This window comes from Haplochromis burtoni, unplaced genomic scaffold (assembly GCF_018398535.1).
Source record: "Haplochromis burtoni strain Fernald_Lab_line unplaced genomic scaffold, NCSU_Asbu1 Contig_14, whole genome shotgun sequence".
NCBI lineage: Eukaryota > Metazoa > Chordata > Actinopteri > Cichliformes > Cichlidae > Haplochromis > Haplochromis burtoni.
The window spans coordinates 3,273,347-3,291,352 of NW_024582375.1; the positions used below are offsets into that span (position 1 = coordinate 3,273,347).

An 18,006-nucleotide genomic window follows, 5' to 3' on the forward strand; every position below is an offset into this window, starting at 1 on the left:
CACAACAAAACAGACTTTTCATATATTATTCATGTATCTCATGTAATGTGTGCTAAAGGCTAAAAATAAAATGGATGTGACAGTCAACATAAAAACATTCAGACATTGCTCATTTCTACTTTCAAAAAATAATTTCTTTTTGAAAAATTCAGTGGGCTACATACTCAACTTAAGGGTTATAAACACAGTATTGATCGATCCACCCACCTGTAGGAACAGGCTGTTGTGAAAGCTTCTAGCCCCGCATATACATACCGTGCTTTCAAAAGAGGACAGATACAAAGATATATTCACTGTAAAAACCTCACTTCACACATTACAAACCTGTAAATTGTGACGGACCAGGAGCCGAATGAGCGACTATGTTACACATATTCCGGTTAAATGACTGATTCAATTCAATTTTATTTATTCAGCACCAAATCACAACAGCGGTCGCCTCAAGGTGCTTTATATTGTAAGGTAGACCGCACAATAATACATACAGAGAAAAAAACCCAACAATCATATGACCCCCTATGAGCAAGCACTTTGGCGACAGTGGGAAGGAAAAACTCCCTTTTAACAGGAAGAAACCTCCGGCAGAACCAGGCTCAGGGAGGGGCGGGGCCATCTGCTACCCGGTTGGGGTGAGAGAAAGAGTTCAGCTAAATTAAAAATAGATGTAGCCCCTTAAAGAGCTTGTGGGTTAGCCAGAGTATGAGGCAGAGCCAGGATATGTCATAATACAAGTTCCACCCATCTAAACAACTGATCTTAATTTTAATGACAAGAGTTCCTGGTTCTAGTTCCAGTTGAGGTACAGACATAATAGCATCAATTCATCTAAATCAGTTCTGAATACAGAGAAATGTCTTAATTATTTTATATTGGTTTAGTTTTTAGTTGTATAGACTCTGGTAACTCAAATATAAATATAAATAAAATGGTATTTTGTAAATGGTCCTTTACCACCATCCGTTTATTTCATCGGCACACTGCTCTTTCTTGCTGCCCCATCCACAGCTATGTTATCTGCTGCCGCTGGTGCTCAAGGCTTACTCGTCATTATGATTTGCAAAACAAAGTTTGTCGTAGGAGTCAAGGTGACTCCGTCAAACTTGTCTCTACCTCTTCTCCTCCTCCATTGTTATGCCTGGTCCTCCACCCTACTCGTGTCAGGGCAGCCATATTGGCTGAGACACGCGAGACTCTGACTGACAAGCGCCGCTGATCAAAGTACGGAGAAAACAGGGGGGCGAAGGACTCGGGGTGATAGGGGTATGCTGAGTGCAGTCGATTGGGAGAACAGGAGGAGTAAAAGGGAGGGGGGGTCACCAGAGACATAAAGGGTAGGAGGCTAAGGGTGAACGGAGGAGAAAAGAGAGGGAATGAGGAATGCAGAGTGAGGAGTAGCGCAATGTCATAGCTTTTCTAAACTGCTGCGCTGGCTGTCTGACTAGTCTCATTGCTCCAAGACAAACCGGCCTGACGTGGGACAAACTCGATACTCTGACGAGTCGTCTCTAGACAAGGTGAAAAGGCGAAGATGATGGAAGATGGTAATGGAGCAGATTCAAAGTGATGTAACAATTACACAGACTGAATATGATCAAGCTCCCTTCCTATCCTTTGTGTAGGAACATCGCAACATTAGTGATTGGCAAAAGTTGGCATTAACTGCTACAAGCTGTACAAGTATTCCTGTGTGGAATTGCGCACTCGTAGCTGGATTTGATGTTGTGCACGATGAATTTAAACACCGGATATAAAGACAGGGATATTTTGAATTGTAAATTGGGACGTGGGATCTCACAAAAAATAAAAAATAAAAACTGACGACAAGTGTCAACTCATGATGCAATCCTTTTAAAGAGAAAGTGAGAAGGTTTGCAGAGTTTTTCCAGGCAAACAGCTTTGAATATAATTCCAGTCAAGTTCAGCGTAGTGTTTTTGTGCATGCTGCTCTAATGCGTTGCCCTGCTCTAGGCAACATTTAAAATTACAAAGCACCAGAGCTAATCAAAAGGGGAAAAGGAGGCAAAAATGATAAAATCTGAATTCCCACTTTGCCATGGATTTAATTCATTTTGGAACCCTGCTGCTTCTGTTCACTCTCATTCTGTGTTTGTGAGCAGGCTGACTTTAAAAGAAAATAATTGCATCCAAAGCTAGCATGAGTGCCAATAATGCATGGTTAGGTTTTAGAGAACATAGGTGATAATGTGTGGGGAAACCATACATTGAAGTTTGTGGTAAATGCTACCAGTGTGACACTTAAAATGTTGCGTCGATGTCAAGATGGGGTGAGGGAGAGCAAAACTTTTTTTTAAAAATGAGAGAAATATTTCTCCTCACGACAGTGAGAACATGGCAGAGAGAAAACACAGTGACCAGGGTCCTGTCTACAGAGGCCCATCTGATTGTTTGGAGTGATCGCAGGGCCAACAACGGCTATGGAGAGGACGCAGGAAGGCAGCCAAAGCGAGTAGGGACACTTCCTCAGGGATTGTCCCCCTTACTTAAGTGGCAGCTTTTATTTACATCCACAAAGAGAAAACTTTGGAAAAGTTGGTAGAAGAAATTCCAATTCTTTACTTCAGATACAACCATGTAAAAATATAACTACAAAAGCATCACTTTATTTGAAAAATGTCGTTTGAACTAAAAAAAAAAAAGGTATGAAGTAGTTAACAAATACATGATTGATAAAACTGCTAACAGCTAATTAGTTCAGCAAGTCTTATCAATCAAGGCTTTATTCACCACGTGCAGGTTGCCCTGCAGTGAAATCCATAATTCTCTTTTAGGTTTTAGAAACAGACTGTGAGAGTGTCTTAATGCAACATCACGCGCGTCATAGGTTGGAAAACACCGGTTTAAAGCTTAAAGTGGCTTATTCAGGTCAGCTGCACATTTGTATTTTCAGTTTTTACTAGAGTAGCCTTGGATGATCCACAGCTCAAAATAATCAAAAAACAAATTGCTTTACAGGGAAATGCTAAAACAAGAAAATTACAAGTTAAGATAATGATACAGTTTCAGCTCTTCACCTCTTAAGCTAATTTTCTTCTGATTGGCTGGCATTGACAAATGGAAGGACTGAAATGAGACAGCCATCCATTTTTGGTTTATGTTTGTCTGACATCATCTAACATGGCAATAATGTGCAAAAAAAAAAAAAAAGAAGAAGAAGAAGAAACTATTTAAAAACAAACATTATGTCTGTGTGTGTAACTGATGTATTACAAAATGAATAAACTTATCAGTGGAATAAAAAAAAGTACTAGGTCTGCAACGTTTAGCATTGTTCACTAGTTGCTGTCAATTAAATGAAATTTAATTTCCTCAAAATTATCAGAAAGTGATGTAGTACATCCATCCAGAAAGACCCCGGCCTGATGTTTTATTATTTATTTTATAATTATATATATATATATATATATATTATATAATAATATTAGTAGTAATATATATATATATATATATAATAATATATATTATATATATATATTTTCCCCTGTTGTGTTATTTATCAAACACTCACTTTAGCTCTTTAAAAAAGTAAACTTTCCATGAAATGTAGTGAAGTGAAACTATAAAGCAGCACAAAATTAAAAACTGTGCCTCACTACTTCAATAATAGTCGGCTACTTAGTTCCTTCAACCGCTAATGAATGTAAAAGCTGTATTAATAAGGAGATCAAAGCAAAAATAATTCAACGTCTGTGAAGAGGCCGACTACTCCTGTGTGCATTTGACTAATTTGGTCTGTGCTTTTAACCTTAATCTAAGCTAATGTTCTGACCTATGTTGCAGCAAATTACCACATTTATTTCCACTAGCAATCCATACAATTGGTTAGATCTTACCCAGTGGTTTTAAACAAAGGTAAACAGCTCCCTGCTTGGTAAATTCAACCATTCATATGGAAAAAGCACCATGTTTAAGAAACCCAAAATGTCATGGTATCCCTTTAACAGCCATGCTAATGCTGCCACACTGAGCTACTTGCTAATTTCATGCTCCACGCAACAGGGATAATTTGGTCCCTGTCTGTCTGTCTGCTTGCCCGTTTTTCGGCCAAGGGAAGAGCAGTCTGTGCATGTGAGCGTGTTTCGCTCTATATCTTGTGTCCTTCTCTTGGTTTGTGCCTTTCTCCCTCTTTCAAAGATCAATAGAGACAAATGAGGGGGAAAAACTAGTCTCGGAGAGAAAAAGAGGAAAAGCAGGCTGAGGGCAAACTAGACAAAAAAAAGAAGAGAAGAGAACAAACGAATGTTGAGAAGAGTCTGCAGACAGAGAGATGACACGAGACGCAGCGAAAGAAAGAGGAAGCGCTGTGTTGTGTTGGATCACACTACTGAACAGATGGCCACACCGCAGAGAGAAGACTACAACAGAGACATTACAACACTCAGGTTAAAATCTCCCCTGGAAGACACTCGCACAGGCGCGCATACACACATATACTGAGGCTCAGTGGCAAAGGGTAAGGTCTTTCTGTTTAATATCAGCATTTGAGAGAAACCCAAACACACTAGTTTTTTTGTTATAAGTCAAGAACATGAATTAAGGAGACTTTTTACAAAACAATCTTCTAGACATTACTAAATAATGCATGTAGTTGTGCTGTAAAGGGGTTTATACAACCACTAAACTATCAGCTGTCTGTTAGGCAAACAGGAAAAGGTCAAAACTACATGCAAAGGTAAACACACCGAAAAATAGTTTGAGGGCAAGTGTGATGGAGAAGAGCAAGAGGAGGGAAGGGGATAGAAGAGTAAACTGGGAGATGAGAAGAGAGATGACAAGAAGAAAGGGCATAAGGGGCGCGTGAAAGAAAAGCAATGCGATGAAAAAGTTTTAAAAAGGACAACAGAGACTAGCAGAGTAGAACAGATAAGAAGAGCTCTGTGCTTTGCTGTCAGCTCCTCTGAAAGTTTCATGAGTGGAAATGGCCTAATTCCCCTACCAGGTCAGGACTGGAGGTGAGGGACTGTGACCGAGCCTGCCAAGACGAAGTGAATGTGAGTTTGTGTGCTGCATCAAAAGGTGTGTGTCGAGGGTGCCGTCCAAACGACATTGTAAAACATCAAATATTTAGAGGATGCATTACAAGTACAATGTGTACCAGCGTTGCTGTCAAGTCACGACAAAGCAACAACACTGTTTAATCATTCACTGCTCGACTTGAGGTGGACCAAACACATGCAGTCATATGAAAAAGAAATATTTCATAGCACTCTATGGTAAATGGACTTAAATAGCACTTTTCTACTCTCCCGGAGTACACAAAGCACTCTATACAACATGCTAGATTCATGCTTTTAAGTGCTTACTGATGGATGCATCGCTGAGCAACTTGCCCAAGGATACTTGGGATGCAGACGAGAGGAAGCACGGGATCGAACCACCAACTTTCCAATCAGCAGTCAACAGATTCCTTGGAGTGAATCTGCTAGACGGCTTAGCCATGCAGACTCGTCAATCAGACAATCAGACTTGTGGAATGATGTCCTTTGGGCAGTCAAAACCAAAGTGCAGATGACCATAATGCACAGTTCCATGATTGGCAAAAACCAAACACAGAATATCATCACAAACATTTTTGTGCTGCCACAGGACCTGGGCACCTTCCCCTCAGGGAGTTGACCATGTACACCAAAATATTCAAGAAGTCAAATGTGAGGCCATCTGTCCGACAGCTAAAGCTAAAGCTTGAAATGGGGTCATGCAACAGGACAATGATCCCAAGCACAGCAGCAAATCTACAACAGAATGACTGAAAAAGCAAAGAATCAAAGTGTTGCAATGGTTGAGTCGAAGCCCAGACCACAACCTGAGTGAAATGCTGTGGCAGGACTTTAAGAGAGCTGTGTACAGACAAATGCCGGGAAAAACAACAACGAACTAAAGCAATGTTGTAAAGAGGGAGTCAAAATCCCTCCACAAGAAAACAATTCAAGTCATTTCTGGTAAAGGTGGTTCTACAAGCTATTGACTCAATGGGGAGGGATTCTTATTCTTTTACAGGGCTCTTTGTAGTCCTCTTTTGTTTCAAGGTCAGAGGGTCACTTAAGAGTTTCTATATTTCAATCTTCTATTTCGCAAAAATTATGTATTTTTCTATGCTGCATGTGGGTTTTGCCTTTATTTTAACACCGTTGTATAGTCTGCCACAGGTGTTGGTAGACTGCTACACACAGCTGATATTTAATTCCGATGTGTATGCCAGACCTCGATGAAGATTTCAGGTTGAACTATTATAGTGTGTTTTTGCTAACTGTCTGAGGTATAAACTAAAAATATAATTTTTGTTTTGTTTTTTAGGGGTTCTAGTTGCACTACATAATGTCTCACTAAACTTCCTGGTTTTGTGCTGTTTTTGTTTTGTCTTGTTTTTTAAACTCAAGCTATAATGAATCCTGCTTGTTCTCTATGATTTAGTGCTGCAACAGCAGTCTAAGCAAAGTGGCCTGCACACCCTTCTCCTCAGCTGCAAGTACATCCTCCAGCTTCTTTCAGGGAAAAACAAGGGTCTCCCACCTCTACAGTGAAGTGACCAAGACCCAGCCGTGTCAGACGCTCACACCATCTGAACTGACTCTGGGTTTTGGTGAAGACTACAACACTTCCCAAACTGTCAAGTTTGAAACAAGTGACATTACCAGACCTCTGGAGCCCAGTCCTAGCCCCAGCTTTAGGCTCGATGCTCAGGTCCACAATAGCTGCCACCAACACTCTTGAATATCAGATTAAACTTGTAGTGGTACACTATGACTGTATGTAGTGTAGGAAAAGTAATTATATGAAATACAGTTATACATCTACTTCATTGATATTTGATTAAAAGGTTGAAGGGACTGCTAAAGCAACTGAGTGCTTTCATTTGGCTAAACTTCTGCATAGTACTGTATGGCTACTAAACAAACACTGCAGAGGCAACTTAACTCATAGATTTTTGTTTTCATAGAGTTTTAAATGTTATGTAAGGCTTGTGGAAGCATCGTCTTCCGTTTGGTATCTGCGACAGATAATTTGTAACAAAGAATATCAAAACCTAAACTGAGGCTGCCCTGCGGTGCTAACTATCAGTGTAGTCACTATTGTGACATCACTGTGTAAACAGCATTCAGGACATGAGACATAAGTTATGACTAAATGCCAGGGCAATGTTTCTGTGGGACACATGTAGTTTATGATTCTCTCAGTGGATTATAGAGAGAAGACAACAGTATTTTCTGTTCTCCAAAACAGTCAGCTCTTAACTAGAGATACATGATAAAAAGGAACAGCTTGTTACTATGGACACCATGCAGACATTATATAATACAGACCTTAATATAGTAGAGCTGGGTCTGCTCCTATATCTCGAAAAAGATGGTCTTTAGTTTGTTATTTTTCAAATAGTTAATTAGAATAGTCCAGAGCATAGCACAGACAGCATTTCCTACACACAGATTCTACCAAGATTTTATGTTCAAGTATATTCTGTGGCTCATTTCAGCATGTTGTATTTTTATTTATTTAGCTTCATGAGAAGACACTACCATCCGCAATCGATTTAATGATGAGCAACCTTATTTTGAAATTTGATTGCTGCTAACCTCCCGGCCCCCACCTTTCCTACCTCTTGCTTCCCTATTGACAGGCTGAGACTGGAGTCTTTGATATCGTTCGGCTGCACTGGGCAGTTCCATTGTTCCCTGTAGGTTTCATTTCCCCGCAAGCATAATGTTGCCTTCCACTTCTATGTGGACAACACACAAACATACCTCTCTATGAAGATAATTTTCAGGTCCCTCAAGTAATCTGAAATACTGAATTTCCAAAAACATTCTTCAGTTAAATACAAATAGTGATTGGTTTGGGTTCCCGACCAGACCAGTGAGTATAATGAGATGCTTAAGCCCAATGACATTAACCCTTCATGGCAGTGCTAAGAATCAGGGATTTATTTTGGATTCAGTGCTAAAATGCAACATGTCAGCGTTGTATTGAAATGCTGCTTTTTTCCATATGAGGAATACTGCCAAATTGCAGTTATTCTTTTCACCTAATGACATGACAAATGTTTCAAGAACACCTGTTACTGGATTTGGATTTGGGAGTTGTCCATTTAATAATTTCCCATCTATATTTATTTATATATTGAACTTCTACACTTCACAATCTCTTTTCTGACTTCACATGTTTTGTTGATGTTACCATTTCTATAACGGTACAACACTTTGGCTTTTGCATAGACTGCATAGGTTCTTATTTATTGTTATGAAATTTGTTTGGTTTGATTTTGTTCTGATTCTACACACATAATGTTTGATTATTGTTAGGTCGAGGTTGTATTTTCTTTAGATTCTAGTAACTTGAATCTTTCGTTCTTGTTATATTTAGGTTCCAGTTACTGTTTATGGAGGGGTGGGCTATTTGCTGTTTTACTTTGGTAGTTGTGACTTGCTTTACTTTACTGTTTAGACTTTGTCACATTCCCACATGTATCCACTAATCCTTATCCTTATAATGTGCATGTATAGAAATATCGCTCCCTTTCCTTTGTTAATCTGTAGCTCTCCCGGTTTGCCCCTTCCTTGGATTACTTTTAGCTTATTGTGTTTCTCTACTACGTTACAATTTGGACTCATTAGCTATTACTTCTATCACAATTCCTCTTTCACACAGTAAACTGTGAGTGATTAATTAAAATATATAACTCGACATTCATGGGAGAAGATTGGATAAACAACAACACAGACTTTTTTTATGGAAAGGACAAATCTGATTCACTGTGGACCTCAAATACCCTGAAGGTGTTTTAATTCAAGCACAGCACAAACATGCTTCTGCCATGTCCCTTTTGTGTGCCAGCTGCGATCTATGTTATACTCCCCAAAGCCAGAGCTCATACAGATTTTGACCATATTTGTTTACTACTAGCTATGGCTTGTTGGCAGTGAACTATGTACTTCAGCTGCAACATGCCCATGTTTAACTTTTCTGTTTTAGTTCCCTAATAATTCTGTTCTTGTACGCGTCTATTTTTACTGCAGTCAATCTGAATCTTTCTGCAGACTTTACTCCTTCACATTCCCTTCATTCACTTTACTACATTCTACATTTCACACAGCAAAATACTTCAGATTTATGAAAAATGTCTGATTTAGACTCGCAAGACTTGCAGTCTCTTTTTCAGTGACGCAAACACAAATGACACGAGCTAAAGGTTATGTGACGAGAAACATCAGCATTTTCAGCTGTAACGGAAGATAAGAACAATACGTAAGGAAAAGAAGAGGACAGAAACTCTGAGTCATGGTGAAGACGCTGAGAACAGGCAGCAGGAATAACAACAACTGTGACTGCAAGACGACAGCAACAAAGATGCTTATACGTGTTTTTGCAAAGGCCTGGCACAGAGCCATCACTGGGAGAAGTTTATTTCAAACTTGGTTTTCATTCCTTTTCCTTCGACACTTCTCATGTAACCTAACAAGCATTACACTCTCTCAGGGAGTCTACGGGTATGAAGACGTTCAATTTAATTTTAAGACTTAAAAATTATATTTTAAATTAAATTCAGTATCTAAATGGCAATGGTAAAAAAAAAAATGTGTTATGCCCATGCAAGTAAACTGGTACCAGTTATAATAATAGTAAAGGTCAAATTGTCCATATTTATTTGGGTTTAAGAACATTTTCTACATGTATTTATATAATGTAGAAAGATTATTAGACTTAAAGTGCAGTTTGCTTTTTAAACATTTCATAATCGTTTTTCTCGAGGTTGATCTTGCATCTTTCCATTTTCACAGACTAACGACTGAAGGCCGACTAGTAAAGCCTTTCTCTTCTTTAAGATCTTTGGAGTTTCCATCCGTGCACTGCAAGCCTCTTAATTTGATCCCATGCTAGGTATAAATGTTGGGAAGTCCCCCCAACCCAAATACATACCCACACTTACCAATAAATTAGCTAATGTAGGTTTAATATTTTTTTCACATATAAAAACCTAAAAACAGTAGTGGAATCTATAAAGAAGCAAATGTTACAACTTAAAAACCAAACAAACAAACATTGTTTTTTTTCCTTCTTTTATATCAAATATCTGAACAGTTATATTCAATATGCTGAATCCTTAATCGCTGTATGTGGGGTCGAGGTTAACTGTTACTGGCTGCTCTCCTTCTACAGCCTTCTAAATTATACTGTGGATGCAAAAACATTATGGCTATAATATTGAGATCACACATAACTCCTGCAATATAATATATAGTAACAATAGTCTGGTGATTGTGAAAATTTTACAAATCTTATGTAAATTTAAGCCAATTTTAGATTTTTTAAGGCCTTTGTTTAATAAATGTGCATTGTGCTATTTTACATCTGTGGATTAGAAATACATATAGATGTACATACACATATAAGCAAGCATTATGGGGGTTTTTTTTCAACCATTCCGATCAAGGTTAAAAATCTGTCTCTGACTCTACAAGCTGGCTTATAAGCTCAGTGTAAATGTCACAAAAAAAAAGAGTCAAGATTTGTTTGAAGGAGATTATGATTGTCTCTCACAGTCTGACGTAAAGCTTTAACTGTGGCACTCATGCATAAATAAAAATTGAGCCATAAGTTAACTCAGGTAAAACTTTTGTCTCACACATGGAGATTTCTTTGCCAGATGCTTCAGGAATGTTTATTATTCCCACTTTTAAACATTTCTATGTCATGAACAAATAACACCCCTCTGTCAAACTGAAGTGTAAACTTTTACTAGCAAGACTGTGCGGTGGGCCCAAGCAGCAAAGTAAAGCTGTACAACCAGCCCTGTATAATCAAGAACACCATGGAGAAAATCTGTAATGTTAAAAGAAGAACGTCGATATAATGGTGCATCATAGTGCTCTGGCTGAGATGTAATTGATATCAAAACAGTAAGAGATTATCAAGTTTTTGAAAACTTGCAAACCAAACACATACAAATAAAGTGAAAACAAAAAGAAAGCAGAATAACAATAACTTTGTTGTACCTGGTAGGTGTCCCACAGTCTGATTGTGCATCGTAATGGCAACTCTCTCATCAGGAGGTTGTTCATCCAGCGAAAGGCAAACTGCAGGTACTCCACCTCGTACTGCTGCATGTGGCGGTGCACAGATTCTGACAAAATAATAATAATAAAAAATATATATATTTAAACTTTTTCCATCAGTTTTCTGTGTAAAGACAAAAGCAAAACAGCAGAGATCCTGCATGGAGCGGCAAAGAAAAAAAATACTCTATCTATGGTAAAGGTGACAGTAACAAGTACGTAGCTAGACAGATTCCTTCAGAACTCCCTTCTCTGTTAATTACTGCTGCAGTCACTATCACACGCACAGCCTTTCCCTCATAACAGAGATGTAATTACAGAGCTATCAAAACTGTCTCAGAAAAGCTAAACCAGGATGAAAAATGGAAGTATAATTGTATTGTTAAACAACCCTCTAAAGCAATTGCAGGCCGCTGCGCCGAGGAATGAAATGCATATAAAGTAGGTCAATGGCATCCAGAGGTGAGGAGCCAAGGCATGGATGTATGTAACGTATAGGGCGTGTAGTAATTATTTCTTTGACACGACTGCTTTGAGCAGGAACTGATTAAAAATGTATTATGCTGACTTCTAACCCAAGTCAATCTGAATAACGCAAATGTCAAATGTGACCTTAACCTTGTCGAAAGACACTTTGTCCTCAAAAACATTTCATTTCAGTGGATTTCTAAAGATGGGGTTCAACTTCCTGGGACTCTAAGTGTTAAGCTTTATACCATCAGATTGACCTCTCTGCATCAGTGATGTTTATTTTACTGCAGAGATAGAAAATTACAGAAATGGTCAAAGCTTTTGAATCAGTGTTTGTGTTTTGTTTTCCTTTGGAAGTATGAGGGTGACTGCAGTGATATCTAGCACAATTAGAGTGCATGTGGAGTTAACTCAGTATATTTCTATGTGCATATAGATGTGCAGATACAGTATCTGTAGGCAACTCTTGGCTCAGGTTTTCCATCTGTAATTTCTGTAAGTCCCACCGACCAATCGTGTTTGAGCAGAGTTTGGCTGCATGCAGGTAAATACAGTGAAAGAAGCACCGAGTTAGCAATGATGCAAAATCATGAAAACATAGGTACCGTCTGACAAAACCTTAGCTTTTTATTCCCTTTTTGGTTGCTGCCCTGAGGCCAAGGCTTTAAAAGATTTTTACTCCTGCATTAAATCCCCACAGAGCGCACGCCGTAGTGGGCAAAGTTGTGTTTTTGTGGGGTTTTTGCATTTAAACTTGTGTGTCAGTGCGTCTGAATTGCATCATCCTTGCCCCAATCAATAAACTGTGCTTACACGGTACATTGCTACCAAACGAACCTATCATAGAAGCTGCTGTTTACGCCGTATTTCTGTGAAGGAGCAGAGCAGGCTACGTACTATAAAGCAATCTCAAAGTAGCAGAAACTTCCAAGTCTGCTGTAATGAAGACACAGACCTGTATTTTAGGTAAGCTGGATTCTAATTTCCTCCATTATTTTAACTCTTGTGGCATCACTGCTGCTCAGTTCCCATCGACAAACAGCTGAACAACAGGCGCCAACTCGGAGACTCCTCGTACCCTTAAAACAGTGTTTTGTTTATTCCTTCCTACAATTGGTTCAGCTCATGTCTCCAACCACCAAACAAAAAAACAGACCATATGTTGCATATGGCATCTCAACACGTTCTCAATAGGCGGTTGCGGTGTCAGTGTCATGGCGCGGCACGCTGGCACCGACGCTCACAGGGAAAAATGGATGAGACACGGAAACGTCTGTTTAAAAAAAAAAAGAAGAAGAAGAAGAAGCTCGCGGTGTGTGAGGGAGTGACTGTGAGAATGGCTGCCTTTGTTCCTTCCCCTGCTCCTGATAAATGTTTGTTTAATGCGCCTTTACATAACAAAAGATTAAAAATACCACTCAATATTCAGCGACTCCCTGTTCCACAGTCATCAAACCCATGACACTCATTCTCCTAGACACACACACTTCATAATAGAGCTGTAATTACAGAGCTGTCAGGGAATCTATGAAGGAAAAAAAACAGTTAGCAAGGAACTATCCCATCCTTTTCCCTGACACTCTGGGCTCTTAATCAGGGCTGACTGGCATGCACAAGGACACAAACAAACACACACACAAATTCAGCTTTTAACCTTTAATTGGCAAAACCTTATAGACAAGATACCACATACGTTGTTGATTTCCAGCACTTGATTGGCACATGTCTTCCTCAGCTTACGTACATATCTAACAGAAATGCACACACTCCACCACATGAGCAAAGGCGCAAAGTAAACACAAAGCTATTATTTCACACTCCTCTGTGCAGTTTAATTATCACATGCTGCTGTAAAAGCATAAACAAGGCTAGCTCATTAACGGCAAATGCATCATGGTGGCAGATCTGAGCTAGCTGCCAAACAGAAAGGGAGAGAGTGGAACAACTTTAGACAATGTTAAATTACACTAATGAACTTGCTCTGCCTAATATTAGCGGCTTCACCAAACACAAAGGGGAAGAGGTGCGCGGTGGGGGTGGGGGAGTGGTGGAAAGGAGGAGTCGTTTGTCATGAGATGATATCGTGGTGGGGTGGGACAGTGAAAATGATAGAGGGAAAAAAAAGTGAGGCGCTTAAACTCGTGACTTTTTAGCCGTCTGGCTGGCACACAGCGCTCAGCATACTGGGCAGGGTTGTTAGAAGGGCTCGGGGAGGTTGAGCATGACATGTCTCATAGACACTGATTGACTGATGAGTCTTGTCTTCCCTCCAACTGCTGGTTAAAGTTGAGGACGGAGGCCACAGAGCAGGCTAGTCTGCTCTCCACGGCAGACCGTAGCCTCTGGCTGTCGGGCAGTAGAAGGTCAGTAGAAGGTCAGAGGTCGTACAGTAACTAGTGAGAAGCTCCTCGGATTCTGCTGATGAGGCCAATTCTGCCTTGCTTGGTATAAAAAGTAATTACACTCGCACGCTCTCTTTATCCTCTCCTCCTCCCCCTTTCATTTCTTTCTTTTAGCTTCTTGCGGTCTTCATTTTTTCTAAAACACCGGTTTTATTTTGAATTTGCTCGCCTTTTGTTTGATGCGTACCTAGCGTATTTACAGTGTAGCTTTTCATTTTTCATAACCGCGATCCTGCCGACTAGTCAGCATTTGTCACTGTCTGCACCTGCCAAGCAGCAGGGATGGATGTATGAATTTTTTATGGTTATAAGCATTTATAAGGCTGCCAAGCACTTTGTGACAAATAAATAACTTAGCAATCTAATTAGCTGCCTCTCCAGTGAGTCTCTCATCCTGTGGATTAACTCCAACTCCACCATCTTGGACTGCAGCTGCCAAAAGTAGTCCCTGCTCCACTCTGTAGCCTCAGTGGGCTTGGCATAGCTGTACATGACCCACTCTTTACCTGCTGCAGGTTCTGGTTAGAGTATCCCTGAGCTACTGTTACCAACTGCGAACCCAGGAAAGAGAGAATAGAAAGAGAGAGAGATAACTGAATCATATGAGGAACTGCTAGAATAGCAACCTTCCCAGATAGTGAGGAAAACACAAAGAGGACTGAAAGGCATCAACTAAACTTTCAAATTAAGAGTGACGGGCTTCTCACTAGTAAACTCTGCTCGGGTGGCATAATTCGCTCAAACAGATGCAAACAACAAAGCTGAAAAAAAAAAGAAAAAACCAACAGTTAGGCAAATGCCGCGCACTGGGTCTGCTGTGGGGAGCAGCATTGGAGCAGGTGACACTGGCAGACTGATAAAATGATTAGGAAGGCTGCTCTGCGATTGGCTGCCAACTGTGCACTTTTAAAGCTGTGGTGGAGAGGAGGTCACTGAAATGACTGTTATCCATCACAGATAATCCTGACCACCCTCTGGCCCACTTTCTCTAGCAGACTGATTCAGCTCTGCTGCCAGAAGGACAGATTAATATTTTTTTTTAAATATTACTTCAACTGCTGTAACAGAATTAAAAAATGTAAAATAGTTGCCCAAATATGGTTTGAAGTATCTCATATCTTATCTCATCTTAAAATGGCATGCAGTGAAGTTGTACCTAAGTATAAAGGAGTTAAGATTTATTTACTTCAGACACAGGCTTGGTTCCTTCTGCAGGGAGTAAACTAATTAGACGGACATGCTGTGTGTACACATCTTGACTGTTGTGTGTGTCTCTAGCTTCCCCAAATCCCACTTTATTTGTTTAACTGTTACACAGACACTCTGACGCTCTCCTGCACGACACAGCTCTATAAAATGAAAAAGTTAAATCAGCACAAAGCACAGCGAGAGCAGACTTTTATTTTCCATTTTACTTCACATAAAAGAAAGGCCACGTAATATGCAAAAATTCCACCTTGTGCCCTCAAAAGTTGAAAACACAAGTGACCAATGTGATAGCAGATTTGCACCGTGGCGGTAAGGCTTTGGATAAGAAGGGTCTGAAACGACTGTGGTGAAGAAATCTGTGAATCGTTTGAAAAAGAAAATGTTAGAAAACTTGCAAATGATAGTATCTCGGGGTTGTGGAGGACTGTGTGGGAAGATATGAAACAAACAAGCAAGCAAAAAGAAAAAAATCAGGTTAAATGGCATCACAGTTGGCCTGAACATAAGGCGTAAAAAAATAAACGGGAGGTGGGGGCCTTTGGTTGACGAGGGGGAAAACAAAAGGAAGCCAAACATACTGCTGCAGTTTAGAAAAAAACAAAACACTTAAATCTTGGGAACATAAAATACTAAAACAAAACTACCGCACAAGAAAGCCAAATTAGCTAAAGATTTTTTTCCCCCCAAACATATGAGAACAGCTTTCCTTGCTTCTCATTATGCAATACAGTCTCACAGTGCAGCTACCAGCCTTTCTACTAAAGTCAGGCACGCATGCTGCAAGTACATCCCCTCATTTGCATAAATAAATTCACCTTTTAGCAATTTGCATGTTGATGAACTCGCGCTAATGCACTTGCATGTAACAAATACACAGACAGAGATAAGGGAGCGATAAAGAGATCAGAAAAACATTACATGCTGACAGACTGGCTGTTCTTTTGAGGAGGAACATGTGCTAGCGTTAAGCAAGGCTAATGGGAGTTAGCGTCACTTATTAAAAGTAGGATAATTACAGAGGAGGAGCGACCGAGGGACGGGCAGGCAGAGGCAGAAATGAAGGCGTCTCGAAGTAAAAGATTAGAAACGATGTCAACAGCTCTTTCAACTCCACGAATCAAAGTAAAGAAGCAAAGTAATAAACATCTTTCATTTTTAACAAGTGCTTGCAGTTTGTTTTTGGTCTCCCTACTTCAAGTTCAATATGAGCTTATACTGTACTGAGAAATAAAGTGCATGGAGAACAAAAAAGATTATTTGAGTGGTTTTAATATCCATGTCTGTCCAGGTCTGTAATATACTGAATGCAGTCACGATGTTGAAATAGCATTTTTGGGGATTTCTTTGGGTGAACACCAAAGATTAGCGTCGCTAAATCGACCAAATGTTGAGGACAGGCCGGGGCTTCCTGGCACAAATCCAGAACCATTTGTTCCTCTCTGGGATTAAATTTGTGTCACTGTAATTAAACACAAACCTCACAGGAATAGAGTATCCACACGCACACGCACACGTCGTTTGATCACAGTATTCTTGCCTCTCCTTCAGCGACTGCCATTTCACTTTTTTTGGTCACTTCACCTCCTTCTTCTGCTTAGAAGAGAAGGTAATTTTATTACGACTTACCGTTTACTCAGTTTGTCTTATGAAAGTCATGAAAAACTGCACTCTCTGTAACTCTGTAACTAATTATTCTTGCCCTCACTGGTTAACTGTTTGATCTCAGATGTTTCTGAAGCCAAAGCAATTAGTTTTAAAATTAGCAAGACACAATAAGAAAGAATGGCAGACAGTTATGTGAGAGCAAACTGGCATAACCCCACGCAAAGGGAGCAGTGCAGCTGCATTTAGCATAGGCTCCTGGTGAGGAACTAGCTAATGGTAGCAGCTACTAGAGTTAGCCACATACAGCAAATTCCTCTAAATGTCAGTACATGGTTTTTCAAATACTTTGAGTGGTAAAAATGTGAATTATTAACTGAAATTGTTCTTCAAATATGTCTGAAATATAGTTATGAACAATATCTAACCTCCATTAGACCAGGCTTAATTTCGACCCCTTTATAAGTGTTTTTCTCCATTGTACCCACTAAGATATTAGTTCACAGTAGCATTAATAGTGAATATTATAGTTGCAAGATCCATATCCGCTAAAACTTTCAATCATCTCCATCACTAAAATGAATCTTTTTCTTAGAGGTGTTGCTTTAAAGTTATTCTTACCTGACATTAATACAAATATTTCATTTTAATTAACATAAGAATAAGTGAGAGAAAAAGGATGGATGGATAGCTGTGCTCCTCTTTGTGCAAAAGATTAAAAAAGGAAGTCTGGCTGATTAAGTCGATAACAGTGCTGCATACAAATGTAGGCTTGTCTTCTTCTAATGAACTATGAATGTTTGTTTCTTTTGTTTTAGAGAACTCTGCTTTGTGTTTCTAACTTTTTTCTAATTGCAGAAATATTCTAAAATATTTATATTAATATTTATTCATGAATCACTTCACCATATTTGTGTAAGATGTTCTTCAGTTGCGTATTAACTAAGTTCCTTTTCCCTCTTCTGGAGGACAGCAAACAAACTATGTAGCAATCTGAGGCTTTTATTCTGAAAGGCAGGGACAGAAAAAGCCCTTTTTGCACATGGGAACACTTTTCTTGTAAAACAAAGGGGGGCCTAGCAAAAAAAAGTTTGGGAACCACTGGACTAGGATAAGACAAGACCCCACCCCACTATCAAAATACACACCACTCTGGATAAACCTGCATCTGATAAGCGCTGATAGGTCATTTTGGAAACGATGAGAGGCTATTGTTCTCAAAACAGATGGTATGTCAACAGCAGGGCGAAAAACAA

General features: G+C 39.5%; 1 protein-coding gene across 3 annotated transcripts in view; it reads right to left on the reverse strand.

Moving 5' to 3' along the window:
* tbc1d22a (TBC1 domain family, member 22a) overlaps positions 1–18,006 on the reverse strand; it is a 158,461-nt gene that overhangs the window by 30,083 nt on the left and 110,372 nt on the right. For all 3 annotated transcript variants that reach the window (XM_005915698.3, XM_005915699.3, XM_042217849.1), the window contains one exon: positions 11,007–11,134. In XM_005915698.3, the coding sequence (XP_005915760.1) occupies positions 11,007–11,134 (128 nt within the window). The remainder of the gene's footprint in view (positions 1–11,006; positions 11,135–18,006) is intronic.